The 26,318-nt window shown below is 43.2% G+C and overlaps 2 protein-coding genes across 6 annotated transcripts in view; both read left to right on the top strand.

Annotated features, from left to right (window-relative positions):
• The first annotated feature begins 8,946 nt into the window (after nucleotides 1-8,946).
• ZFAND2A (zinc finger AN1-type containing 2A) lies at nucleotides 8,947-11,971 on the top strand. Of its 3 annotated transcripts, XR_011101581.1 has the most exons (7): nucleotides 8,947-9,076; nucleotides 9,564-9,658; nucleotides 10,287-10,418; nucleotides 10,622-10,773; nucleotides 11,166-11,200; nucleotides 11,301-11,390; nucleotides 11,820-11,971. XR_011101581.1 is itself a non-coding variant. In XM_068699023.1 (6 exons), the coding sequence occupies exons 1-6, from the start codon at nucleotides 9,022-9,024 to the stop codon at nucleotides 11,827-11,829; spliced, it is 534 nt and encodes a 177-aa protein (XP_068555124.1). In that variant the 5' UTR covers nucleotides 8,947-9,021; the 3' UTR covers nucleotides 11,830-11,971. The 3 variants fall into 3 exon arrangements, 2 of the variants coding, with proteins under 2 accessions (XP_068555124.1, XP_068555125.1); XM_068699023.1 differs by lacking the exon at nucleotides 11,166-11,200; XM_068699024.1 differs by lacking the exons at nucleotides 11,166-11,200; nucleotides 11,301-11,390; nucleotides 11,820-11,971 and having other exon boundaries at nucleotides 10,622-10,777.
• A 2,448-nt stretch (nucleotides 11,972-14,419) lies between these two features.
• C15H7orf50 (chromosome 15 C7orf50 homolog) overlaps nucleotides 14,420-26,318 on the top strand; it is a 128,176-nt gene continuing 116,277 nt past the window's right edge. The window contains exons 1-2 of one of the 3 annotated variants that reach the window (XM_068699011.1): nucleotides 14,420-14,676; nucleotides 15,208-15,337. In XM_068699011.1, coding sequence (XP_068555112.1) covers nucleotides 14,435-14,676; nucleotides 15,208-15,337 — 372 coding nt within the window. In that variant the 5' untranslated portion in view covers nucleotides 14,420-14,434. Of the gene's footprint in view, nucleotides 14,677-14,834; nucleotides 14,973-15,205; nucleotides 15,338-26,318 lie in introns of those variants that run through there. The other 2 variants (XM_068699012.1, XM_068699016.1) reach the window with 2 other exon arrangements.

Genomic DNA, 26,318 nt, shown 5'->3' with positions numbered 1-26,318 from the left:
TACTGGCTGCTGCCTACTGTAGGGCTGATGGGTTATAAAAAGGGAGATGAAGTGGTTCCTCAGAGGGGTCTCTGATCTTTCCCTGATGGTGGGGACAGAGTTACAGCTGGATGAGGGGTTACTGGCTTCTGCTTTTGGGTTCTGTGGGGGAACAAACCCAGCAGGACGGGACGGAGCAGGGGTATTTCACCAGGGAAGGCTGCAGGCTTTCCCTGGTCTCTGCTGATGGAGCTGTGGGAGGTGTGCTGCTGCTCCACAGTCATGTCCCAAGCTCTGGTTGCGATGCCCATCCCCACAGTGGTCAGTGTGCCCTGGGAAAGGAGCAGGGACCCCCCCCCCCGGGGAGCAAGTCACCCTCCTCTTCATCAGCTCCCAGCTGATTATGGGTGTTGGGCAGAGAGGTGGACAGGAGGTGGTGATGGTGGTGATGTCTGCTGCTGGGCTGTGGGACCAGCAGGCTGAGGGTTTGCTGGAGAACCTGCAGCAGCTGCTGGCTCCCTAGAGGTGCTGGTGAAGCCAGGTACCCAAAGCCTTCTTGTGCCTTTGGGAACATGGAGGAGCTGAGGGTGACGATTGCTCCTGGGGGCTTTGCTGCAGGCAGGTGGGGGCAGCTCCACCTCTCCCCTAAGAAAGGGCAATTCTGGGGCTGACACCAACCCCAGGCATCCCCCTGTACCGAGGGAGATGTCCCCTCTCCATCCTCTGGCTGTCGCAGCAGCATCACTTCTAAGACACCTGGTCAGCCAAACTCCATTTGCTGTGTCTCTGTATTTATTATGTTGGAGCCCAGCGTAATTACTTTACAGCTCTGAACATTAAATATCATTTGTCTTATTCCAGCAGGTCCAAATCTTTATGAATTGTATCTGACGCTTGCTCCCTTCAATTATCTGCCATCAGAAAAAGTTTACTGTTGTTGCAAAAATACCAATTTGCCAGAGGTTGCAATGCATTTACTCTCCACCTCTGTAATTTACAAACTTACATTTTATGATTAGAAAGAAAAATGGCTAATAGAAGAAATAGTCATGCAAAATCAATACTGAATAAGATGCTGCCACCTTTTGGCTTAACCTAATTCTACATCTGGGGCCAAATTCATCCCTGGTGTTGCTGGGTGAGGAGCTACCGCTGGTACTGGCTCCCTCTGACCATGGATGGGGCAGGTGGAGCTGGTGCTGGGGGATTTGCAGGCTCTAGAGTGAGGAAATTTCCCATGGCTGTGCTTCTGCAAGTGAAGTTCCCTTCTTGCATGTGCAGAGCCAGAGTAGAGGTTCCTAGGAGGATTTGCTCTCCTTTTGACCTCCTGGGAGGCTGCTCCTGGAGCTGCATCCTGGGTACAGGGACAGGCACTGGGGCTGGTGAGACTCAGCATGTGGCTGAGGGTGTCAAACCCAGCTTTGAACCTGGTGGATGCTTCATCTGAGCTTGTAGGCAGCCTCCACACCACCGGTCTGCAGTACACTTACACAGCAGGCAACGCAGTGGGACTCAAACACTGTCAGTCTTGGTAGCTATTGGATGTGTTTCTTCTTCAGTTCCAGCTCACTGCAATGGGCTGCGGAGCCCAAACACCAGTGTGCTTAAAAATAAATAAATAAATAAAACTAAAAACCTACCCCCCAAAATATTTTTATTTCTGTGGTTCTGTAGTAAGGACATTCCGAAGCGCTGAGTCTCCTGGCAGAGCGATTGCAGCACTGCTCTGTCTCCTTGCCCAATGACACAGGGCTTTTCAGCTGAATACCAGTAAGCATGTGATCAAAAGCCCTCAGGATTTTGTGGCTGTGGGATTTCCAGCCAAACTCGCTATTTTTCTCATATCTTGCCCCTTTGTTTCCCGAGTCCGGGGCAGAGTCTGAGTTCTGTAATTGCCACCTGGATTTGCTTTGCTGTCTTCCCTAGGAACTTGTTTGAATAAATTGAATTGGCAAACGTATTGTTCAGCTGCAAAGCGTTGTGTGGGGAATAATGTCAGTATTACCAGTCCATTACGGCGCTAGGCGCACTGTCAGGGACAGCAGACCCATCCAGCGGAGCTCACTTCAAGCAGCTCCCTCCATTTCCTTTCCAGCCACAAGTGCACGGTTTTTGGTCTGTTGCTCAATGCTCTACAGCAAGAGCAGAAGGAATCTGCAGCTTCCTAGGCACTGCAGAAACTTTCCTCCGTTGGGGGATTTTCTGCTAATAGGTTACTATTGCTTGTTCTTTATTTTCTTTGCCAGGCAGGGCTGGGGTGCAGCAATCACCTTGTTTTCCACGGAACACCCAAGCAGTCAGTGCCTGTGACCACAGTGTGAGCCCCCTGAAGCCAACAGGACATCTGTGTCAATAGAGCTCAGGGCTGTGTGGTGGGGACGTTCAGGTCCTGGGGCTCTGCTCCCTGAGCAGAATTGGGCATTCAGGGCTTTGCTGATGGACCCCGAGGACTGGGTCAGGCTGTGGAAACTTGGCAATCAGGAGCCTAATCAAGGTGTTAATTGGGTGCTGGGTAAGGTCTTTGGGTTGGGGATGTCACCTGCTGCATCTTGTGCCTGCACTGGGGGGTTCAGGCATGGTTCTCCTTGAGGTCCCTTCTGCTATTACAGTCTGGATTTGTTTTAGTGCTGCTGTTGAAGGGTCCAAACTCCAAATGACAGACTGTAGAACAAGCACTTCAGTAAGAAGCTTTTTGGCAAAATTCTTTGTTCTGTTCCAGTGTGTGTCTGAGGGGCCAGCCCTGGATGAGGGAGAGGTGACAGCCTGAAACCAGGACTGCCAGGGTGCACCCCAAAACAGATGAGAGATGTACAGTGGGAACCTTGCTCAGAAAAACTACTCAGTTATTCCTTCCTCTAGGACGCACATAAGCTCACAAAATGGAGAGCTCAATGTGCCAAGTCAAGAAATGTTAATTTCCCCAGAGGTCTGGGTGCATGCTTTGTGTGGTCAGACTCTCCCTTCCCTGAAACAACGGAGCTCCACAGGAGAAATGAGCTCCCCTGCATGCAAGTCCCTGGAGGGCTGGTGCAGAGCCAGCACACGCACAGCCACCACCATGACACCGCTGTCCCTCCCAGTGCCAGCAGCCAACTGTGATGGCAGGGACAGGAGCCCAGGAGAGCTGTAACCAGCAGGAGATGGCACCATAGCCCTGCAGACCTTGTCCCCTCGGCTGCAGGGTGGCCAAGCTCCTGTGGGAGATGCTGAGGCTCTCACGGATGAGTGATTCTGCAGGGAGGACGCTCCATGGGGCAGGGTGGTGGCACTACCACCTCCATCAGCTGCATCTTATGGGACTATCCAGTTATTTGGGGAAAAAATGAAAAGGAAAAAAGCTCAGTGGGGGGATTTCAACCTGGCAAAGCCCAACCAGGTTAGTGAGGTCTTGAAGAAGCCTCTTGGCTGCAGGAGTGACCCTGCCACGCAGGTTAGCAGTGACATGGTGCCACCTCGTGGCACGCGGCTCCCAGTGTCACACAGCTGTGTCCCTGCCGTGGGGGGACACCTTTCCGAGGGGAGCATCACCCTGTGGGTGCTGCACCTCCTGCCCTGTGCTGCTGGGATGTGGCCGCACCGTGGGGACAGCCACCATAGGATGGTGGTGGGGACTGATGGGCGAGGGAGCACGATGGGAAAGGAGGGAAATAGCTAAAACTTGTCCTAACCCCTAATCTGGGTATTGGATGCAAGAAAAAGTATGACCCAAAGTGTGTCAGTTTTCAGTGAAATGCTAATCAAAACCAGCAGGGCTTTGACTAGGCAGGATTTGACTAGGCGTGTCAGAACCCAGGGTCACTGAGACCAGTGGCTGGCTTTCTGCTAGGTCTCTGCAGCTGATTCCGTATGATATGTTTAATCTGTGACCAGAAGTCACTCGATAGTGGATTATTTCTCCATTGCTGTTAGAAAGTTGCTTGATTCTGCTGTTTTTTTTTGTTCCTCCTATATTGTACACAAAGATGCTAAAGAAGGAGAAAATCTTCCTTCCTCTCTGCCTGCATGCTCCAAAAGATTGGATATGTAACAGGTGTCAGGGAGGTGGTGGGAGGTAGGGTATGGTGGGTTTTACCTCTAAAACATCAAATCTGCTCCGCCTGGCAGGCCTGAGGTTTCCCCTGGAGGGCTGAGAGCAGGGGATTAGGAGCGCTTGTTCTCTTTAATTGAAGAAGTTCAGCCTACAAAGCAAAGCTTACTTTCAGTATAACCAAAGGAGAGAATTTAACATTCCCCTACAGGTACATACTGCTGAAAATTACCCAGCAGACAAGGCTCTTTCCAGTTTGCTTTGTCATTTAGGAAAGGAGTTTAAACAAGAGACTCTTCTATGGAAGAAACGAGCTCATGCTGATACAACGATATCTGTGTAAATCTGGTGCTTTTCTGTGGAGATGAGCCTTTAGGCACTTAGCAGGGATTTGCCAAGGAGCCTAAGGCCTGATACATACCCAAAACACAATGAGATTTAGGTGCCTAAATGTGTTAGGCTGCTAGGAAAATCCCAGTCTTTGAAGTTAGAGTAGGCACTAACAAAAATGGGCTAAAAAGTAAAATAAATCTGGTAATACTACCCTGAAAGCTATGGATGCTCTGAGTTTTACACCTAAAACACAGTAGCAGGAGGTGGCCACCACTGGCAATTGGGAGGTTCCACCAGCATGAGGGTTCAGATCTCCATCCTGACCTCTTCTGGCCCTCCAGAAACTGCAGCCTGGCCCATCTGAACCATTTCTGGCCCCTCTTCTGCTCACTCATGCCAGCGGGTGTTTGCTTTCACGGGAATTGTCCAGGCCACTTGTCTGAAGACATCTTATGAAGTGAGACCATATGAAGGAAACAGTTAAATGCCTGTTGTTGTTGCTAAGAAGGATCTTAGGACATTAAAAGTTGGAGAAGTCATCTTCATTATTTCTCTTTAAAGTTACTTATGAATTGAGAACAGCTCTGCTCATATTTCTCTTTTATTTGCTGTCTCCCCAGGCTAAAGTGTTGTCTATTTATCTTACAGATTAGGTTACTTTTTATGGGGTTCCTGCTATTATATTTCACCTCTAACTTTGTTAGTTTGTGTTTGATATTAAATTATGTTGAATAAAATGTGCAGCTCAAGGACATTTTTCAGCTTCATCCTGAAATGAGGTTCTTAATCCTGCTTCTGGGTCTGCCCCTGTAGCCCAGCCTATGGGGACAGTTTGGGGTCTGTAGGACGGGCAGCAGAGAAGTGTTTGTATAAGTGATGGCCTTTGAAGGTGGAGCTGCAGGAGACGTGCCTGTGAAAGCAGTCGGTTCATATACGGTGATTTTGGAGACAACTCTTTAGAAATGGGTTCTAATAATATTGGCATCATCACAAGATAAGATCCAGGACTAGTTAAATCACAGCCTCGCAACTCGGTGCTCCTTTGGGGATTAGAAGAAGTCGCTGAGCTGTCACTCCAAAGCTGATCATGGGCTCGTTTAACTATGTCATCCCATAAGACAGCCCTTTCAATTATGTCAACCTGTCTGCTCTCCCTAGACTCTAATTTTAGAGCAGCAGTAGCTAATATTCTTGGAAAACTGATCCGCCTCCACAGATCTCTCCTCTCTGTCTGCTGCTGTTAACGGAGTATCCTGTGGGGAGATGGGCCTGCTTTACTTCCCCTTCTGTAATAAACCTAATAAAAATAGGTACCATTAGGTTCCTTTGTGTGTGGTCTCTTTAAGACACTTATCTGAGCTATGTAATGGAGATGTCACGTCTCCTCCACAGAGGGATCTGGCAGCACCGCGGGGTCACTGCAATAAAAATAAAATTCAGTTTTAAAAGCCTGGTATGAAATTATGAGCCAAAAACCAGGATGATGGGATGGGAGTTCAGAGACCTGGAAGAGGGAAATGTGAGCTGGAGCCTCCTGGATGTTAATGGAGTCACCAGGCTACTCCTGGCTTGCTCAAGAGGGCTGTGGGTGACAAGGTGGCCCTGGGGACACCAGGGACAGGGGATTTGTGTGTGTGTGCTGATTGGTGTTGGGAGGAATTTGAGCACACAACGGAGAAAGGAGGTGGGTGGGCTCAGGATGTTTTAGCCCTGGGCATCTCAGGCTCATCTTAATGCAGCTTGGTGGGAAGGGATGTACATTGCCCCAGAGATGTGATGGAACCCACCAGGACTCCAGCTCTCCCTCCATGCTGAAGATTATACTATATATATCTAATTACTGTTAGCCACATTACACATTACATACATTACATTACACACATTGCCTTAGCCACATTATAGGGACTGCCACAACAGGGGTGACAGGGAAGGTCTTTGAAGACCTCCTCTCTCTCCTCTGGGCACTGTGGTGCTCCTTCAGCCGGGTTGAGCCTCCCTTGGCTGTTCCTCCACACTTGGCCTCCAGCGGGCCTGTAGGACAGTGCTGGGCAGGTTTGAGGCTGCCAGGGGGTTTTCCTTCTTCTGCAGAGCATTCCTGGCCTTCTCCGAAATGGAGCCTTGGGGGCCCTGTTTGAAGGAGCTGACATGCAGAAAGCTGAAGAGCGCGAGCCTCTTCCAAGGTGTTTTATTCCCCCTTTAAGCTGCAGTGTGTGTCTGAAGGCAAACCGCACACTGAAAAGGAGTAGAAGGGATGGAGGGAAAAAGAGGGAGAGTGTGCAGAGCCAAGGAGTGAGGTGACCCCATCCACCCCACCAAGTGTCATCGCAGCAGCAGTGAAGGCCAGGCCTTCCCTTTGGGGATCAGGCTATATAAAATCCACACGCCGTGGAACAACACCTCCTCCCCAATCACCAGCAAGTTAGTCACACGTAGTGCTCCTTTCACAAATCCACGTTGGCTGCCCATAATCAAATTCTGCTTCTCAAGCAATTTCCCTCGTTAATTCTCCCCGAAGCACTTATAACCAAGCTATCAGCCATGTTGCTGAGCCGGCCAGCCTCTACCCACACGCTGCGCTGTGTGATCCCTTCCTGAGCAGTGCGGCCTTGGGCACGTTCCTCCTGTTCTCAGCAGCCTAACCTTCACGAGCAAACTTCTAAAAATATCACTAAAAACCTCAGCTAATTTTTAATCCTCGTTTCCATTAAGATGGCTGCCTGTGCTATATGGGTTTCTGGACTCGGGATTTGCAGTCTTCTTTAGGAGTATCTAATCTGTGCAGAGCTGTTTCTGTTGTTATCTGTACAGACTCCTCCTTCCCCACCACAAAACATGATCCCTTCGGCAGCGGTTCCCCCGGCTGCAGAGCACTGTGAACCCACTGGCAGCACAGACACCTTCCTCTTCCTCCTGCCTAGCTCACCCCACTGCTTTAGGAGATTACTGGGGTCCCAGTCCTCTCAGGAACGGGACAGGTGCTTTGTATGGGAAAAAAAAAAAAACAGCAGATTGTGACCTCAGTAGGGCATGTGATTTTCTTTGTGCTTCCCCAGTTCTGGAGTATTCTATAACAGCGTAATGGTGCTGACTTATAAAAGTTTAGTGGAGCAAAGGGCTTGAAGTTTCTTGCATGGCTGGACTTCCCGTTGTTGTTTGTATTTGGATATTTTTTCAAGTGCTGTTTACCTAGACGGGGTGTGGAGAGAAGAAACTACATAAAGTCAAGGACAGCACTGCCGATGGACAGGGAAACTTTTAAAATGGAAAGTTGGAAGATGTGTTTTTGTCATGAGATCAGTGAGGTAGGGCAGCCTTCTGATGGGAATAAGGAGCTAACACTAGGTTTGGTTTGTTCCTGAAGGGAATTACACAAAGTAGTCATGTGTTCAAGGAATGCTTGAGTTTAATGACTTGAGGTCTCCTCCTGTCAGGCTCCCACATCTGTGCTCTGCTCCTGTAGCCATGCCAGGCAGAGGGACAGGACTCAGCCCCTTGCTCCAGCACTGCCACCTGAGCCACAACCTCACCACAAACCCCACATGTCATGGCGATGTGGAGGACGGATGAGTGGCACACACTGTTCCCGGGCTCTGACAGCACATTTTGGCTGTTTCAATCCATCACCACACACCTTCCTAGAGCCCCTCATCCATCTCCCAGCTCCACTCTGCATCTGAGCCGTGTATACGGGACTGCCACGTGTTCTCTGGGGAGAGCAGAGACGGGACAACATGCCGTCATTTCTCAACCTGGTCACGAGTGTCATTAAGTCAATAGTCCCTCCTCCGCCGATGAGGTAAACATTATTACACACAGCCAATGGGTAGGGGAAAGGTCAGCATTTCTAAACCACACCTCGGTCTCCCACTGCCTGTCAGATCAGCTTTCCTTGAAGCGAGGTGACCGTTTTGGAGCAGAGACCAGCTGAGGGACTTGTTATCAGCTGACTCATGCAAACCCCTGCTGCAGCCAATGCTCCTCCACCCAAACCAGTCGGTGTGTGCTGAAATCCTACTGCAGGGTCCTGAGCATCAGCCTGCTGGGACAAAATCACCCCTTCCCCTTGCCAGCACTGAACCCAACCCCAACCCCAACCCCAGCCCCAAAATCAATCTCAATCCCAAACCCAACCCTCATCCCCATCCCTATCCCCAATCTCCATCCCTAATCCCCATCCCTATCCCAAATCCCCATCCCTGATCTCTATTGCCAATGCCCATCCCTAATCCCCATCCCTATCCCCAATCCCCATCCCAACTCTCATCCCTTTCCCCATTGCTAATACCTCTCCCCAATCCTAATCTCTAATCCCCTTCCCTATCCCTAATCCCTATCTCAATCCCAGCTCTCATCCCTATCCCTATCCTCAATCTCATTCCCTATCCCCAATCTCAATCCCCAATCCCAAATCCTCAATCCCCAATCTCAATCTCAATGCCCAGTCCCAGCCCCTCCCCATCACACCTCCCCATGACTCAGCACAACCCCACCCCCGCCCTCCGATTGGCCGCCCGCCTAGCGCGCGCAGCAACCCGCGCCGGCGGCCCGGGGGTCCCATTGGCTCTCCTCGCCGTGACGTCATCGTCGGGGCCGGGGCGGGCGGGAGCGTGACTCAGCAGCGGGCGGGGGCTGAGTCAGCAGGGAGGGATAAAGGCGGCGGGGCCGGCGGCGGGCGGGCGGTCATGGAGCTGCCGGGGCTGGGGCGGCACTGCGCGGAGACAGCCTGCAGGAGGCTGGGTGAGACGCGGGGGGTTGGTCCGTATTGGGGTACGCTGGTTAGTGCCAGATATTAGGGCTTTAACACCTCCGAAATTCATCCCGTGGAAGAGCGGTAGTTAAGGCTGTAGCGTTTCGTGCTGGGGTGTTGTTGGTAAGCCTAAGGAGCTTTTGTGTTTGAAGGGAAAAGGCTTTTGAGACAGGATTGTGGTTTTGTTCTTCGACCCCAAGCTTCTGGCTAATGCCTTTTGAAAAGGTTGTGTTCTAGGAGCTCCTGGGGTATTGGTGGTTTGTGTTAGCCTGGCACGGGGGGGGGGGGGGAAGTTTTCAATCTTAACTTTTGTCTTTGTGCTTATGAAAAGTAGCATGCTCTTCCTAGAGTTACCTGAGTTGTGACTATACCAAAATGATGATTTGCTTTAGGATTTATTTGTCTTCAGTAAGCGTGCTGTAAAGCTGTTAGCTCTGCTGTATACAAATCTGTTTTCTCTTTTCATTCCTTACCCAGACTTCCTTCCTCTGAAATGTGATGCGTGTGGGGAGGTCTTCTGCAAAGACCATATCCGTTATGATGACCACAAGTGTGGCTCTGCCTACAAAAAAGTAAGTTCCTGTACATAAGTCAGTAATTGACACTGCAGAATTGCCAAGTCATGCAGCAAGGCTGCTCTGAAACTTGACCTGTGGTTTCAATAAAAACAGGTGGGAGAACCACAAGATAAGCTACTGATAGAGCTGAACTTCAGCTGCAATGGGACAACACTTGCGAGTTTACTACTGCTGGATTCTAGTCTCTTTCACTTATTCTGCCCGTTCCCACAGAGAGGTGCCTTATACTTTAATGTAGTGTTGCCCAAAACTTTCTACAGCCCATATTCTTTTGAGCTGCAAGACAAGATAACTACAGGATAAATAGGAAAAGTGGGGCTGAATATTAATTTCTAGCTCATACTTGGGCTGTGTAGTGTTCAAGACTACATTTTCAGGAAGCCTAGAATCACGTTTAAAATGAATTTATTTAATATGTTGGTACAAGCTTACTTGGCATAACACTTCTGGCTTTTTGGTTACAAATCTGCAGTTACCTTCTTGAAGGACATCTTTAAGAGCATTAGTAAATGAGTGGAACATAAAGCACTTATAAATATACCATCATTAGACATGGTTAAGAAAAGGAGAAGGACAGAACAATAATCGGGTCAGACTTCTAATCTGTGTGGTGTGTTCTTAGAATGTGCAGGTTCCAGTGTGTCCACTCTGTAATGCACCCATCCCAGTACAGAAGGGGGAAATACCAGATGTTGTGGTTGGAGCCCACATGGATAAGGACTGCAAATACAATCCAGCACAGCAAAAGGAGAAGGTGAGAAAACTGTTGTTGAAATCTAAGCTACTTGCCTAATTCTTGTGAAGCTTGGTTTTCTGACAGCACAATGTGTAGAAGCTTATTCTGTTTCTTTCTTTGTTCTAAGAGCACTTGAGCATTCATGCTTCAGCCTGGTTGCTACTTGGAAGCTGATCTCAGAAAGCAACCAACTATTGCTAATGTAGTTTTCTGTTATCTAGATCTTCACAAACAAATGCTTAAAGCCAGGCTGCAAAAGAAAAGAGATGATGAAGGTAGTTTGTGAACAGTGCAATGGGAACTTCTGCGTAAAGCATCGGCATCCTCTGGACCATGACTGTAAAGGGAGCAGCCACCCTATCTCCAAGGCTGGGTAAGCTGTAGCTGTGGTACTTTGAGATTAAGCTGAAGCTTCAGGGCTTGGTGGGAAGCTCAGACAAATAAGAAATTCTGTAGACTACTGGTCACTTCAATAAAAAAGCTCCTGAATCTTGGACTGAACTTCTGAAAGCCTGAGCCAAAGAGGGGAAAAAAAGATTCTTGTCAAATGCTTTCCTAAAATTCTTCCAACCTTACCTAATTTGATAGCATGCTCTTTGAAAATAAAAAAAAAAAAAAGCCTGAGAACAGGTGCTTTCCAACTCAAGTACCTTCTAATGTCTTGATCTAAATACTAGAGCCCTACTTAGAGCCTTGAATTAACCAAGAATAAACTGTGGCAAGGTATTGATTTTAAGCTTAACTTTAATAAAACATCTCTTGCAGGCAGACATACCTTCCTTGCTCTGTGCAGTAGGAATGTAAGACTTGTGCCAGATGTGGATAATTAAACTGGATGGAAGAGTGAGACTACTGGAAGCATGCTTAAGTGGTGCTTAGCCTGGTTATATTTCTTTGTAGGTATGCAGCTCTGATGAGAGCATCTCAAACTGCCTTCAAGTCAACAGAAGCAATTGCAGTGCCATCTAATGGGAACCGTCAGCACAACAGGTATAAGCTGTGGAACGAGATGAGATGGTTTAAAATAGTCTTATGTCAACACAGCATGGTAGTGCTGCTGTCATACATCTAACTGCTCTAGGCTTTGTAGTTGACCTTTGATCAGTGTTGGGAATATAGCAGAGAGCTTTCTGACAGCACAAGCGAATCTTTATTTCTCCACACTGTGAGGATTAAAATGGCTATGTAGACACAAGCATTAGGGCATTAAGTTGTTTGTTGTACCAGCAGGTTGGTCTCCCACCTGCCCAGAACGAGGCCTTTGGTCAAGTTTCGGAGGACTGGTACTTCAGTGTAATGCTGAAAAAGCATAGCAAATCTCTGAATGACCCAAGTCCTTCCCAGCCATGGTTTGAATGACTCCCTTTGACTGCAAGTTGTAATTGAATGACTCTTACGGTTTACTCTTCTGTCTTTCAGATGCAGATGATAGAAGCTCTTCACACTGGATCAAGCATCTGCCTACTTCAGTTAATCTTGTCTGAAGCTCTTTAAACTTTTTCTATGCAAGTAACTTATTTTTGTGTATAATCTCTTATGGATTTAATAAACTGTCACCCTTTCTAAGCCAACTTTGTTTATATATTTAGAATAAGAGCTGTAATACAATCATAGAATCACTAAGGTTGGAAAAGACCTTCAAGATGATCTGGTCCAACTATCACCCTACTATGAAAAACACTTGGAGACTGGGGGGTGGTTTAAGAAAAACTAAAATTAGGGTGAAACTGGTTGTTTTGCTTAGGTTGTGCAAGGCTAAACTGAGTCTCATAAGGTGAAAGACTGAAATACATGTGAATGTCATAGCTCTCAATCCTTTTGGAAATGATCTGGCACAATGCTGCATTGTGCTTGACAACAACAAATCAATGTGAAGTCAGTTTTCTATGGTGTCTCTTGGTTTCTGAATGTTGTTGGAAGTACTGATTTATAAAGCCATACCCTGTCCTTCTAGGCCCTCCCTAAGCAATTCACTGTAGGGATAGTGCTCACAGAGGCATGCACAGCGTAATTCTTCATAATTTATTGCCCCCAAGGTAGAAATCTAGACTTGTATTGGTATTTTCTCGCAGTTGGGGCAAAAAGGAAAACAGAAGCTATTAGCTGTTCCTTGTCCCACATAATAAGGCCAAAATACAGCACTGTCAAAGGAGCCTACTCTTGCTCCCTTCCTGAAAGGCTTAAACAACACATTTTTGTTATGTCTGTTGTCTTCACCAGCAATCTTACCTGAAGGCTCAGCTCTTTGAACTGCATGAACATCCAGCTGCTTAGTTTGGGGCCCAAAGTACCGTAGCTTGAGGAAATAGAAGTGTGCTGTTAATGAACAATGCTAATTCCCCAGCTGTGATCTAAGTAGACCTCTCATCCAACTAATTGTGAGAAAAATGCCAAAGCTTACTGATGATGTCAGGGGGCCAAGACCTCAATTTCATGTGTCATTGGAACCATTCCTCTGCATGCTGGGGCTGGTAGGCTGGAGTATTGGTTTAGGACTAATGGATGGGTAATTGCAGTCTATTGAATCACCTGCAGTTGAGTTCCCAACCCCATTTTCTTGAGGTGGCAGGAATAGCAGTTTGTGTAGTTGAGAATGCTGTGTTCCTTGACCTGCCTGGAAAAAATAATCTTTGATAATACTGCAAGAGATGTGAGCAAGATTGCAGTTAACGCGTGTGGTTTATACAACCTTGGGGCTTACTGCAATTGTGCAAACGGTGTGTGCTTCTTGTCTCTATTTGAAGAGGCTTAATTCTTAGGTTACAAATGCTCCCTGAAGAAATGCAGATTTATGGTCCCTTACAGGAATAACACAAATGGCCAGCATATTGACTTGTAGGTCTTTTATCAGAAAGGGTAAAGATAATAAAATTTCTAGCAAATGCAGAACAAAAAAATGTGCACTACTCATTGTCTAATGTGATTTTTTTTTTCTCATCCACTGACATGTTTTTTGGAGAATGGTTAAAGCTATGTGGAAGGTCATAGCTGGCCAAAATGAATGTCTAAAGCTGTCAGGTACAAATTACAGCTGCTAGTTCTGTTTAACCTTGTTTTATGCAATCCTGTGGTCTAAATAGTGATTTGGTAGTATTTGTAATACTGTGTTTAACCACAGGGTGTCACAATAGGATGTGTAATAAAACAATTGTTATTCTAGGTACTGTAAATAGAAAACATGCTTTCCCCATTCACATTGTAACAAAAGCCTAAATTATAGCTCTAATTTTAGATACCACCACCTAGTGATTATCTTGTGTGCTCTAGTGCTGTAACTCATCCCTAAGACAGCACTAGTTATGGGACTTTTATAATTTTTCTGTATAATATACAACTGGACATGTTTCCAAACTCTGCTGTGTACCCTGCTGTGGGAAGAGTTTGCAGGGGGAGCAGCAGCGGGTCCTGACAGTACTGCGATGGGTACCCCATAGTGTGGGGAGCAGGTAGGTGGAAGCAGCAATGGTTGTGACCCCAGTCTGGTCAGGAGAAAGAGGTATAAAGGTTTACCTCTTCACATGGGTATGTGTAATATATTGAGTTACTGCTGCCACAACCGGCACCTCAGCTACTGGGGTCAAAGCAGTTGGAAGCTGAAAACCCTGTGTCAGGCTGTCACTTAAAAATGCTCCAGTGACTCATTTGTTTTCAGTAAATATTCCTGCCTTTAAATCACTGGGGAGATGTTTGTGCACAAGGTAAGTATTTATAGCAAATGGAAGCCGGTACATTTCCAGGAACCCGTGTGCTTGGCGCTGTTTGTCACCCACCCACACCTCAGCGGCTGCCTGCTCCCTGCCCTCAGAGCCCCACAGGGCTGCTCCAGGTGCAGAGCGCTTATGATCTGCTGACTGAAGTGGGTGGTACTGGTCCCTGGGGAGCCGAGAGCCCCTGTGCTAGCCCGTGAGGGGGTGGCAGCGCTGGGCTGTGTGGGGGACACCGGGGGTGGTAGGGCCAGGGCGGGAGGGCTGCGCGGGGCCTGCAGGCCTCGGTGGGCCCCGGGCCCGGCGGCCGTCACCCTGGCAACGGTCATCATGGCAACGGTGGGCGGGGCGAGCGCTGAGGCCTCGGCGCGCGGAGCTGACGTCACACAAAAAAGCCGGCCGGGCCCGCCCTCAGCACGCTCCCTCCGAGCGGGCGCTCAACACCACACCTCGCCTTCCTATTGGCTAGCTAAGGGATTGGCAGCTGCGAGCGCCAACCGGTTGCGCCCGCTGCCTTTGCTACAGCCAATAGCAGGGAGGGGGCGGGCTGCGGCGGGGAGCGTGAGTGTGAGGTGCGTGAGGGGGCCGCGTGCACCCCGCTCGCGCGTGGCCGCTGAGGGGCGGCCGGGCCGGGGGGGGCTGAGGGGGAGCCGTTGGGATCTTTTGGGATCCATTGGGATCCGTTGGGATCTCCACGCCCTCGTGCCGGTGTAAAAGGCAGAGTAACGGCCGCCGGCAGGCAGAGCCGGGGCCGCGTGGCCGTGCCGGCTTCGGGAGCGGGCGGCCCCGAGGCTGGGGGGTCCCGGGGGGGAGCGCAACCGGAGCGAGATCCTGAGGAGAACGGGGAAAGTCAGCCGGACTGGCCCAGGTTCGGTGCCAGCAGTGTCTTCAGTTAGGCAGTCAGATGTACCTCTTGAGATGCTGTGGTTATAGGGTGGCCTGTCAGTATATGCTTCTCTGGCATTTATGATAAATTAAAGTTATTTAAAATAAATAAAAGGATTCTAATTGCACTTTTCTAGTGGCATTTAAAATAATCAATTAAATAAAAAGGGTTCTAATTGCACTCTGGCAGCTTCTAATTGCATAGCGTTCTGTTCCAGAATGGCAAAAAAGAACACGCAAAGCAAAGAAATGAAGGAGGAAAAAAGGAAAAAGCTAAAGCAGCGCGCGGCCCCCAAGGGAGAGCTGGAGTCAGAAAGTGAGCCAAAGAAAATGAAAGAGAGCCTGCAGGTAGGTCATCCCGGCTTCAGCTGTTTAATTCAATAAAACAGTTACCTGTGCCGCTACCTGTGGTGTTCAGCACCGACCCTGAACGTACCACGAGATTCCGTGCAGTGATTCCTCGGATATGATCTACCTAGAGTGAAAATGAAAAGATAAACTCAGTCAAAATCTTGAGGTCTGTGTGATTTCTGAGTGTGGTTGTAGCACTCAGAGTACACGGTCTCTGTTCTGAATGGTTCTGTGAAAGGCAGAGGCTGGGTGGGAGCATGTGAGTGAAAGGGAAACCAAATGCCTTTAAGCAACTGTCATATGGGAGTATAGGCGTAGCCTAAGTCTTCATGTGATTCTGAGGGGTTGGAAGCACATGAAAGATTTCATGGAAATCCTGTTGATTTTTGGTCAGAATGTCAAGTGGCCAGAAGGTGTCAGCAGTCTCTGTATTACGGAATATTTGATAAATTAATAAGAATGAAATTAATGATATTGAGATACTGTTTAAGTGGAAACTTAAAAGTAAAAGCCTTTTTTTCCCTGAAGAAAACAATATAAAAGCAGGGCAACGTACCTGTGGTCTTCTGAGTAAGTTAATGCAAAACATGGATCAAAGCATCAAGTGTTTGGATAATATAGAGAACTGGAGCGTGAAAGGCAAAACTATTTTCCTTAGGAACTGTAAGAGTGACTTTAAGTCATGGTCTTAAAAGCATTCCTTATTTACTAACCTAACATAAAATAAATGTAAAAGGTACGTATTACTCATTTATCATGAGATGCATAGTTCAGTGAAGATCGTAGCTAAGAAGTAGTACTTCTTATTTTACTGTTACACTTTATTGAAGTTTATTGGTAAGAATACTTGATTTTTTTTCTGAGAGCTTTTGTGTTCATGTAAAAGTGTTTCTAGCTATTACATTTGGAGTTTGTGAGACAGTGTAAGAAAAGCAGACGTATTGGCAGTGGCTATTTGGAGTCTATAAATTCTTGCTGTTTAGATCTCAGCAGAAAGGTGCTTAAGTAAAGTCGGTGAAGAGTACATCTTTGTCTACATCAAAGCAAAAATGGAAATTCTTGTATTTATAGCTTAGTAAGCGGGAACGCTTATTTCCTTTGTTGGTTCTATATTATAGACTTAGATCCACAGAAATATAATTCAATTTGTGTGGAAATAATTTTCCAGGATAAAACAGTGTGAAATTGAAATGCCAAAATTAAAATTTTATTGCCCGTGAAGTTCTGAAGCATTTTATGTACAAGTGGAAAAAAATCCCAAGAGGACTTCAAACCCCTGGCAAGCAGGGCCTTTTTGGACCATCTGATTAGTATCAACTGGTAAGATCTTAGAACCCCCAAATTGGTTCTCCTTCATCACACAGACTGTAGGACTGTGGAAGAAAGAGCAAATACTAAGTGGAAAGCAGGCTCCTTAATACTACTAGGGAACACCACTAGGCACAACAGCTCTTCTAACTATAAATGTTGGTGTCAGTGGGTGGCTTAAACATGTATCTGGTGTTAGTTTTAGGGAATACCATATAAGGTCTATGAGAAGCCATTTTTTGGCATCAGCTTTATAAACTGTGACTGTTGATAGTAGGAAAGTGTAAGTTAGTAGACCCCGTTTTGTTTGAAATGGCTGTAGGGGATGAAAAATGTTAAGCAGATTTTAAGCTATTTTACTTCAGGAATAGTTAATAAATGTCAGCTGTTTACTGGTTTATGATTATTACTCAGCATGTGTACCCTCAGCTTTGTGTGAAATAGTTAAGTCATAGTGGCATTGGGTTTTAAAATGCTTTTGATGATAGTACAGTGTGGAAAATGTAATGGGAAAAAAGGTAAAATTCCTTTACATATACGGGAAGACCAGAAGGAACTCTGAAGCTGCAGAAAAAAGCGCTCAGTTGGCTTGGATGGAGCAAAGATTCAGGCAACTGCTGAGAGTGTTTGTTCTGCAGTCTAATTTTCTTTATATTTTTTGTTACTTTAAGCTGAAATTTTGTTAGAGCTACAGAAATTCTTGAAGGATGACAACTGGTTTCTGATAAGCTGTGGCTGACTTTTAATGCACTGATTTAAAGCCAGTTTTTTGGCCTTTAGGCACAAATGGGTAGGTTCCAGTTTCTGTTAGTCTCCTATGTGATGGAAATAAGTCAAAAGATAGCAGCATAGCACACTGCTTTTGGTGGCCAGGAGTTTTCAGTGGTTCCTTAAATCACTTCACTTCCCTGTGGTTTACTTCTTTCCTATTTTACTGCAGCACTTTCAGTCTCCAAAGTGGAAAACGTAAATCTCTAATTGATTTTGTTAGAGCTGCAGGCAGGCACGTTGAAATGTGTCTTAAGTGACTGAATTTAGTATACATTGATCATTCTTTTATGGAATTTATTTCAAAAATTCTCACCAGCCTAAGATTAAAGCGTTTTTCCTTGGAACAACTTGACCTTTCTGAGTAATCTTGATGTTTTATTGATTTTCATCTACTCGATTTCTATTGTTTACATTAAATAACAAAGAGCAATTCAAGTCCAATAAAAATGTTTTCATGAATGATCTTAGAACCACACAGCTCTAGTAAAGCCGAACGATACAAATTTTTAAACTTAAATCAGCCTTGTGTTTTTATTTGACAGATCTCCCTAATGTTACTGCTTTATTTAGTTACTTGGCAATAAAACCCACATTTTTAACATTGCTTTTTAAAATGCCTGGACATTAGTTTTACTAGGTTTTAAATGATTTTATAGTTTACTAACGTACTCACATGTCAAACCTTACTATAGTTGGAGATTATTCTTTTGAATTATCACATACTATAGGCATTAAAATAAGAGATTGAAAATGTGCTGTCTAGACTGGTGGTCTGAAGTTAAATACTGGCTTTTTAAGTAAGAACTTGCTGGTGGACCTTGTCTGTGACAAATTAATTTTGTTTCAGTTCTCTGAAAAGAATATTTACAATATTGTTAACTGTCATGTTGAAATAACAAAGGCATTAGAAGTGCTTGTTTGCAATTACTCGTGTCTTGCTTCTGTTTATGGATTTCTTCACCCTTCAAAGTTTAAGCTGCCTTAGTGCCACAAAAGCTTATCGAAACAGTGTACCGACACTTCCAACAGTGTCGGCAAGGAACAACATGTTATGGTTGCTTTGTTCACAAAGGCTATTTGAGTTTTACTGAGAATGACCTTACTGTACCAAAGCATCTTTTAACCTCATAATTTAACAGTAGATCTTGTTTCTCCAGTGTTGTTTTCAGAGCTGCAAGCTTTCCACAGAACAGTAAAATTCTTTCAGAGTTGATCATCTATTAAAGCAAGAGAGACTCAAATTTGCTAATCCATAGAAAACGATATTCATTTCCTCTTCCTTCCCAATTTAGTCTAGCAAACATTGTAACTTCAAGGAAAATTGAGTAAGAGCCAGTCAGTCTTTATAAATCAAATCCCATTGTTCATGGTTGACGGGTATTTTAGATAATGCTAATAGAGTATGAGTCTTTGCCTGTTTCTTGTTATCATCAGCATTGCAAATGGTTGGAGGAGGAGGAATCAACATTTTCCCCAGATGAAGGCAAAATCAGTGGGAAAGGAATTTAATTTTTGAGATTCCATACAGATAGTACAAACAATGGCAAATAAACAAGTAGCTCATAGTGTTTCTTTAATCAGAGGGCTAGTGTGCAGGTGCCCAAACAGTAAGCTGTATTTACTAGATGGGAAATGGCAAAATTACTAGGGAAAGTGTTTCTCTGTTCCTTTTGGGGATTATTATAAAGACAAATAAGGAGTTATTAAACTAGTACTAGAGCAAAGCAAGCTACAAAGAATGATTCTTTAAAATTGTTTTGCTTGTAGTAGTGGAAAACCCCATAAAAATCATGCTGTTTATGCCATGGAGATAAAACATTTTGTCATGAGCTTGGTGAAATAGTTAAGAGTGCTACTTTGATGTGATCTCTAATGCTGCTTGTAATCAGGTAACTGTTTAGTAGTTTGAATGTTTAATGAATGCAAACCACGCATTCATGGTACAAGACCGATCACAGATACTGGGAAAAAGCTGTAACTGGGAAATACATTTATTTATTTGAAAACCCACTAATTCATACTGAAGTCTGTTTTGGATATAATGGGTTGTGGATGATTTGCAAACAAACTCTAAGTCCTGTCTTTTTACATTTATTTTAATAGGAAACTGATCATGTAACCATCAAAATAACTTGTCTTGTTTTTTCCATCCTAAACAATGTTGGGAAGTTAACACTTAGCGTGATGTTGCAGGATGTTCTTCTGATTAGCTGGCTACCACTATTTGCTATATATCCACTTCTATACATTAAAATTTCTTTTTGGAAACTGTGTTGTGAATTGACCATCAGCTCTTTCTGCATTTGTATAGTTTTGCTTTACTATGTTGTATTTACTTTTGTTTAAGAAATATGTAGAAAACCAATCTGATATATTGAAAATAAATTACTAAAAGCTTCATTTTGTTTAGCATAACCTCCTAGAATAAGAATCTTGACTTGTACTGTTCTTGGCTGTTTTGCTTGTATCTCTAACATGCAAATAGAGTTTTATCCACATTATGAAGAGAAGATGACACAATCTTTCATCCTTGCCCTATCTTTCATCTGCCCCCCTCCCCCTTTGATCTAGGGATACATCAGCAGTTAGCATTTTGCTGGAACGGATACCTCTGGTAAATTAATGTCTCTTCTTTCTCAGAATGGTGAAGTTAAATGTCAGTATGGATATTAGATCACTTCTGTTAGTCTTCTGGGTTTGGTCAGTCTGTAATTGAAATGTTGGGCCTATTTCTCCTCTTTGGGCTACTTGCAGTTGATTTTTCTATTCTTTATTTTTCTTCCACAAAGAGCTTAGTTTGCTGGCCCGTTGGCTTCTGATTGCCTCTCTGCGGGATGGCGTCTTGATAGCTGAAAAAATTACGAAGCCATAAACCCACTTGGCATTTATGACTTGCTGTGTGGGATCTCACTCTGTTTGTCTGCTTTCTTAATATCTATGCAATATTTTTCAAATTAGGAAAAAAGAATAAGAAAACAAACTTAGAGGGCAGCTGCTTATGGGACTGAAATGTTTGTTTCCCGCTAACACTTTTTACTCAGAATATTGATAGAGTTGCTTCAACTTATTTTATTGAATTAATGATGCATTTATTTATTTATTTAAGAGGTAAAATTAATTGTGACACTATATAATGTTTATAGAGAATACCAGGCCTTTTGTAAACAGACATGTCTAAGAAGGTACAAAATAGTGTCTGAAATACGGATATGCATAGATTAGGCTGAATAATTTTACATTCCTTTGAAAATTATTTTTGTAATGGTAGGAATAGATTTCCCAGGAAGGAGTATTCACAGCTGGGAAAACAGTTGCTACTTTGAAGATGGTTTTCCCAGGCGAAAGGCTCACGTCCCCGACTGTGTTTGGTATAAACAATACGTGGTGTATTTCTTACTTTTGTTTAAAGGGATTGTGCATTTTTCATTACATATTAAACAGCAAAAAATTCATGCTAATTGAAATGTATTTGCCTTAATCTGTCTACATTCAAATTTAATTCCTTACTTTTGCTCATAAAGCTGGGATATTAAAGTGATGGGGGGGGTTTGGTGGTGAAAGACAACTGTCCCTTCTTTGCTGTCAAGAGGGGAAATTCTTCTGTCTCTTCTTGGAGCACATAACCAATGTTTACTTTCAGCTCCCATTCTTTCCTTAGTGGTGAGAACTTCCCTTGACTCTTCTTGTTAGCTTTCCAATATAAATTCTTGCTTTCATGACTTAGCTGCACATATTTTCATGAAAATTGAAACTCGGCACAGGATTCCCACTTGTGGGTTAAAGTTGTTGAGGAATGGTCTTCAAGCAGTTGCTGAAGTGAGGAGTGAGGGCTAGGTCTGCTGGAGTACGTGTCACCCAGCTCCAGTCAAGTGAGGACACTGCTTTCTTGCCATTGTTAGCTCTATTTTTTTCTTTTCTTTCTGGTTTTATATGAATAAATTCTGGCTCATCACAGAAAGAGGCACCATAAATTACTAGAAAGGCCCAAATTGCTTAATATAGAAAACTTGGCACAAACCCCTCAAAAATAAGTAGAGGCTCAGTTAAAAGAATGTGTCTGATTACATGTTTGAATTCTCAAAACACGTCCTACTTGGCAAGAAATTATGGTGTAAGCTTGAAAGGATAAACGTTTGCTATGTTCTGATGTATGGTAAAGACCAAAGCAATGGGCATTCAGAGGCAGTTGTTCTTGACAAGGCTTGAGACTTGGAGCATGTACAGTAAGTGTAACTTATTAGTGAAAACCTGAACCTTGTGGTTTGCTCCTTCCTGTTTATTGCTCTCGGTACAATTTTGTTAATGTTAATCTATTTAAACAAAAAAACACACAGATTTGGATATTTAAAGCATGGTAGTTCTAAAAAGCAACAGTTTTCCCAGTCTTTAACAGAATTCTGCTGCTTTTTTAAACAAAATAGGAGGCTTCTATAAGGCTCTTAAAAAAATGTATTAGTGTGTTTATGGAGTATATTTAAAAATAAAAAGCCACTCATTTTGAGCAGAATGTGGTGGTGATGGCTACTTCCATGGTATGAATGATGAACTAGAATTATTTCACCAGAATTTCCCTCCTCTGAAATACCTCTTGTGTTTAGAGGCAATATTGTGAGCTACATGAAAGATTAGTGTATATTTATATATGTTAATTAATAAATCGCAGAATAGATGGAATGGCTCTTGTGTATTAGATCAAAGCCAAGCAGATTAATAAATACTTGTAAAATGCTTGTCTGTACATCCAACAGGTAATTAGAAGAGAAAATTAATCTTATGACTTGTAGAAGCTGCCTGAAGTAATGAGGGTACGAGCACGAAGATATTTGACAGAGGAATCTCTTGCTTAAAGAACCAGACCCTGTCTTTGAATGCATTTACCTTTTTCTAATTGAATCCCAGTAGAGTTCTGTAGGACATCAAGCAGAAGATCATTGTACAATGTTTTATTAAATTTTCAGTATTATCTTAATAATTTGCATCTGTATGGCAGGCTTTTGCAAACAGTGTATGTACACAAGGGACGACAAAGCTCTGCTCCTACAATCGTACTGCTTGAAACACGTCAAAACTGTTTGGAGAATGTACCCAATGCTTAAAGCTGCATCACTTAAAAGGCAACACAGAGGTTATGTAAAAGAGGAAAAGAAATCTCAAGTATGTGAGGAAAATGCATGTTTTTATTAACTGTCACTCTTATTCTACCTTTACATTTTTTACATAGTAGATAATAAATGGGAGAAATTTGTGCTTTTTATTCTAAAGGCTTTATTAAAATAGACTTACGTTCTTTTTTTCATGGTTCAAGTTTATCACTCCATTTAAAACATGTTGCTGCCTTTACAAAGATTTGTCTGGATTAAGTCACGGATCTAGTTTGGGTTTACAGTTAGAGTGGCCAACTGTCCTGAACCTGTAGGTAATACAATAAATCCACCTGGCCAGGGGCCCAAAAGTCCTACTCTGTGGCAGTTAGAATCAAGAAGAGCAGGAATCTTGCAGGGGCCAGGATTTCCCCAGATCCTCACGCAGCCCTTGTTAAGGGCTGAGCACGCAGTTAGGTTCTGTGTGATTTGATGTCAGCTTTAGCAGCTCCTCAGCTGGCAAACTTGTGCTTCTGACCCATGGCGTGTCATCAGTGCCATACATCATCAGCCACTTTTACAGCAGAATAAGGAAAGAACACATCACGTCTTAGTAATATAAGAATTTTAAGCTTTAAATAATATCAGAAGTAATTCTTCTGAATTCATGTACTTGAATGCCAACAGAGCTCCTAAATTAAGTTTTCACAGGTATCACTATCTGTATCTTCTTTTGTCTTGCTACCTACCCCACAGTTGGACACTCGGAACATAATTTAAGTGAGCTCTTCCCTTGGCTTCTTTCTGGTTGCTGAGTGTACTTGTATCTGAGTGCTGGAATGAGTTAAATGGTTTCTGTAGTCAGGTTAAGGCTGTTGCTCTTCAGTTCTTAATGGAGAGAGAATGAATGGAAGAAAATCTTATTTGCTATCGTATTTCTGTTATCTATTGAGAGAATGTCCGGGAAAGGAAATGTACGTTTTCTGCCTCAACTGCAGAAACATCTGCACCACTATTAAGCAACTCCATCAGTGAGCTCTTCTTGTTGAAATACACTTAATTCCATTCTAAAGGATAATTTAACAACATTCTAATATTTTCCCTATTTCTCTAGTATGTTGTTTTTTCTCCAGTTTTTCTGAAGTCCTTCCAGAAACATACTCCATGCGATTTGAAAAGGTTCTAAGCCTGGGGAATAACAATTTGTTTGCAGGTCAAGTGAATTGGGATTTCTACACGAAGTTGTTGTTCTGGAAAGGCTTATCCTGCTGCATTAATACTAACAATTAAATGATTTTTTAGGGTAGTTATATTTAAAAACACGTTTGTGGAGCTTTCTTGATAACACGTAGCTCAGTAGTTTGTGAACTTAGAACTGAAGTTTCTGCATATACTTTTAGCAGACAGCATTTGAATAATTTGGAGAAATAGGTTGAAAAAGTGGATGTGGTTTTATCCCTGGAGCTGAATGACTTCAAGAGCCATTCTAAACACACAGGCTACATCATGAGAGTAAGACAGTCATCTCTAAATCTGGTTTAGTGGAATTAAACGTGTGCATGTAAAATAACTGAAGCAGCATATAAGAGACTGAGTTGAAAGTAACGAGCTAGTCCTGCAGTGTCTGAAGTCCTGAGAAGGCTTTTTTGTTGTCATCTTGGGTGGCTGGCTCAGTATGCAGCTGTTTATTCTTAGCTTCTGGCTGTGTCATGCTGCCATATGATGGAATGGAAGCCTAAAAGGAAGCTAAAAGCCAAGGGCTAAAACTTTAGTGTATCATATGTCAATGGAGAATAAATAGTTTGGAAAATACCATTGAAGAAAAGATACCTAGATTATAAATATGAATGGAGAGTGTTCAGATTTTCAAATCCAGTGTCTCTCCTTAAAACATAGCACATGGCATGGATCACAAGAGTGTACAGGCGAGATGATCTGTATACATGGCTTAAAAATGACTTGTTCCCTGTCATCTGTTATTGCAGATTAAACATTAAAAAAAAAAAAAAAGATAAAATGCAATTCCGAGATGGAAATGTTTATTGGTGACATGTTTATTAAACAGAATGTAAAAATAATAATCGTCCCTTAGCATAAACAGTCTTTGAACAAGAAATGGCTAGGTCTAATTGTGGACCAAGGGGTAAATGTAATTGGTAATGTAATGGTAAAGTTCTGTTGCAAAGACATAATTCAATTAACTGACTTCAACAATGAATTTGGCTCAGTGCTCTTCTTTTATAAGAGACCTAAATACTTGTATGCTGGTCTGAATTTGTAGGGTATGAGTGGGAGGGAAGGATGCTGTCTTTTAAATTAAAGCTGCAGCCATATCTTCGTTTTCAGCCCAAATCAAATGAATTCATTGATTCATCTTCATGCTATTAAAATTCAAACCTGTCTTCTTCATACTCATTTGTTTTTCCTATTTATCTAGAATCAAGTTGAATGTAGAAACAAATGGAACTATATGGTAATCTAGGTTAAATTCGTTAATGCTTTTATACTTGTGACAATCCTAACCAGTCAAAATTGTTCAGGTAACTAACCTTTTCCCTTTTGCAATCATAGTAAACAGCTGAAACTACAGCAAAATCCTCCCCTGATGAAACATTATTAGCTTCTAACGTAACTTGATGGCTGGAAAAAAGATAAGAAGCATGCATTGTACAGCCAGTGAATTTTGTCTACAAGATAGGTACTTGGTCTGAAATTCAAAAAGCATTTTCTGATAGAAGCGATATTGAAGAAAACCATGTTTTAAGAATTCTGTTTTTTGCTTTTAACATTTATTTTATAACATATGTTCTCTTTTGTAGTTGATGGATCACTCATTTTGAGCGCTAGCCTTCTGGTGTTTTTGTCAAACAGAGGGGAAGGAAGGGGTGACTTGTCTTGCATCTGGTTCGTCTTGCTGGGAATCTGGGGCCGCCTGTTGCATCTGATTCAGACTGCTGCTAATTTGTGCTATTGGGATTTAATTTTTTTTCTAGATACCCAGTAATACTCTGTTTCCAAGACATTTTCGTGTTAAGATACTATTTACAAGAGCAGTTAAGGATTTAAGGGATTCTTTGATTTTTCTGTGTGAATTTCCTAATGATACTGTTCTTGTCTGGAGACTTAGTGTAGGTTATTGTAGCAAGGATTGTAAGCATCTGTGATCTGTGGATTTTTCAAATCTCATAATTGTGGGTCCAGCATTTTAGAAAGGCATATGGAATCCTGTCCTTAAACTAAACAATTTGTGAGAGACCCCAGAGAAACGTTAAATGAAAAAGTATCCAAATTCTTGCTCTCATTTCCTCTTTACCCTGCACTCATGAAAAGCTTTTGTTTAGTGATTATCATGCTCTTCAATTTTAAAGAAAACCGTATAAAATACGGGTCTTTTTGCTTCCTGGATGAGCCATAGCAAGAAGTTATTACAAGATGATGGGCTGCAGAAAACATGTTGATCAGCATCTGTGAAAAATACAATATAAAAATGTATGACAATCATGTGGCATTTCATTAAATATCAATTTGTTCATAGTTGCCATTGAAAAATAAAATCTGTGAAGCAGTGTGGTGTTTTTTTGTTTTTTTGTTTTTTTTCTTTTTTACTTGGGAGAGGTTTCTTCTATTTATTTAAAATATATAGCATGTTTAAATGTAGTCATTTAGGTTCAGCTCATAAATTTGAACCAAAATACCAACAGTAGGAAGCTCCTCAGGTAGCTCAGATTTGTAATGTGCTTTTAAATGTGTAATACGACGTTTCAGGTTGAGTAGCTAAATGCTATTTTCTTCATTCTATAATAATCTGATCTTTCCTA

The sequence above is a fragment of the Anas acuta genome, chromosome 15 (genome assembly GCF_963932015.1).
Source record: "Anas acuta chromosome 15, bAnaAcu1.1, whole genome shotgun sequence".
Lineage (NCBI taxonomy): Eukaryota > Metazoa > Chordata > Aves > Anseriformes > Anatidae > Anas > Anas acuta.
The sequence above is the reverse complement of the archived record's forward strand: the minus strand, read 5'-3'. Positions and strand labels throughout refer to the sequence as shown.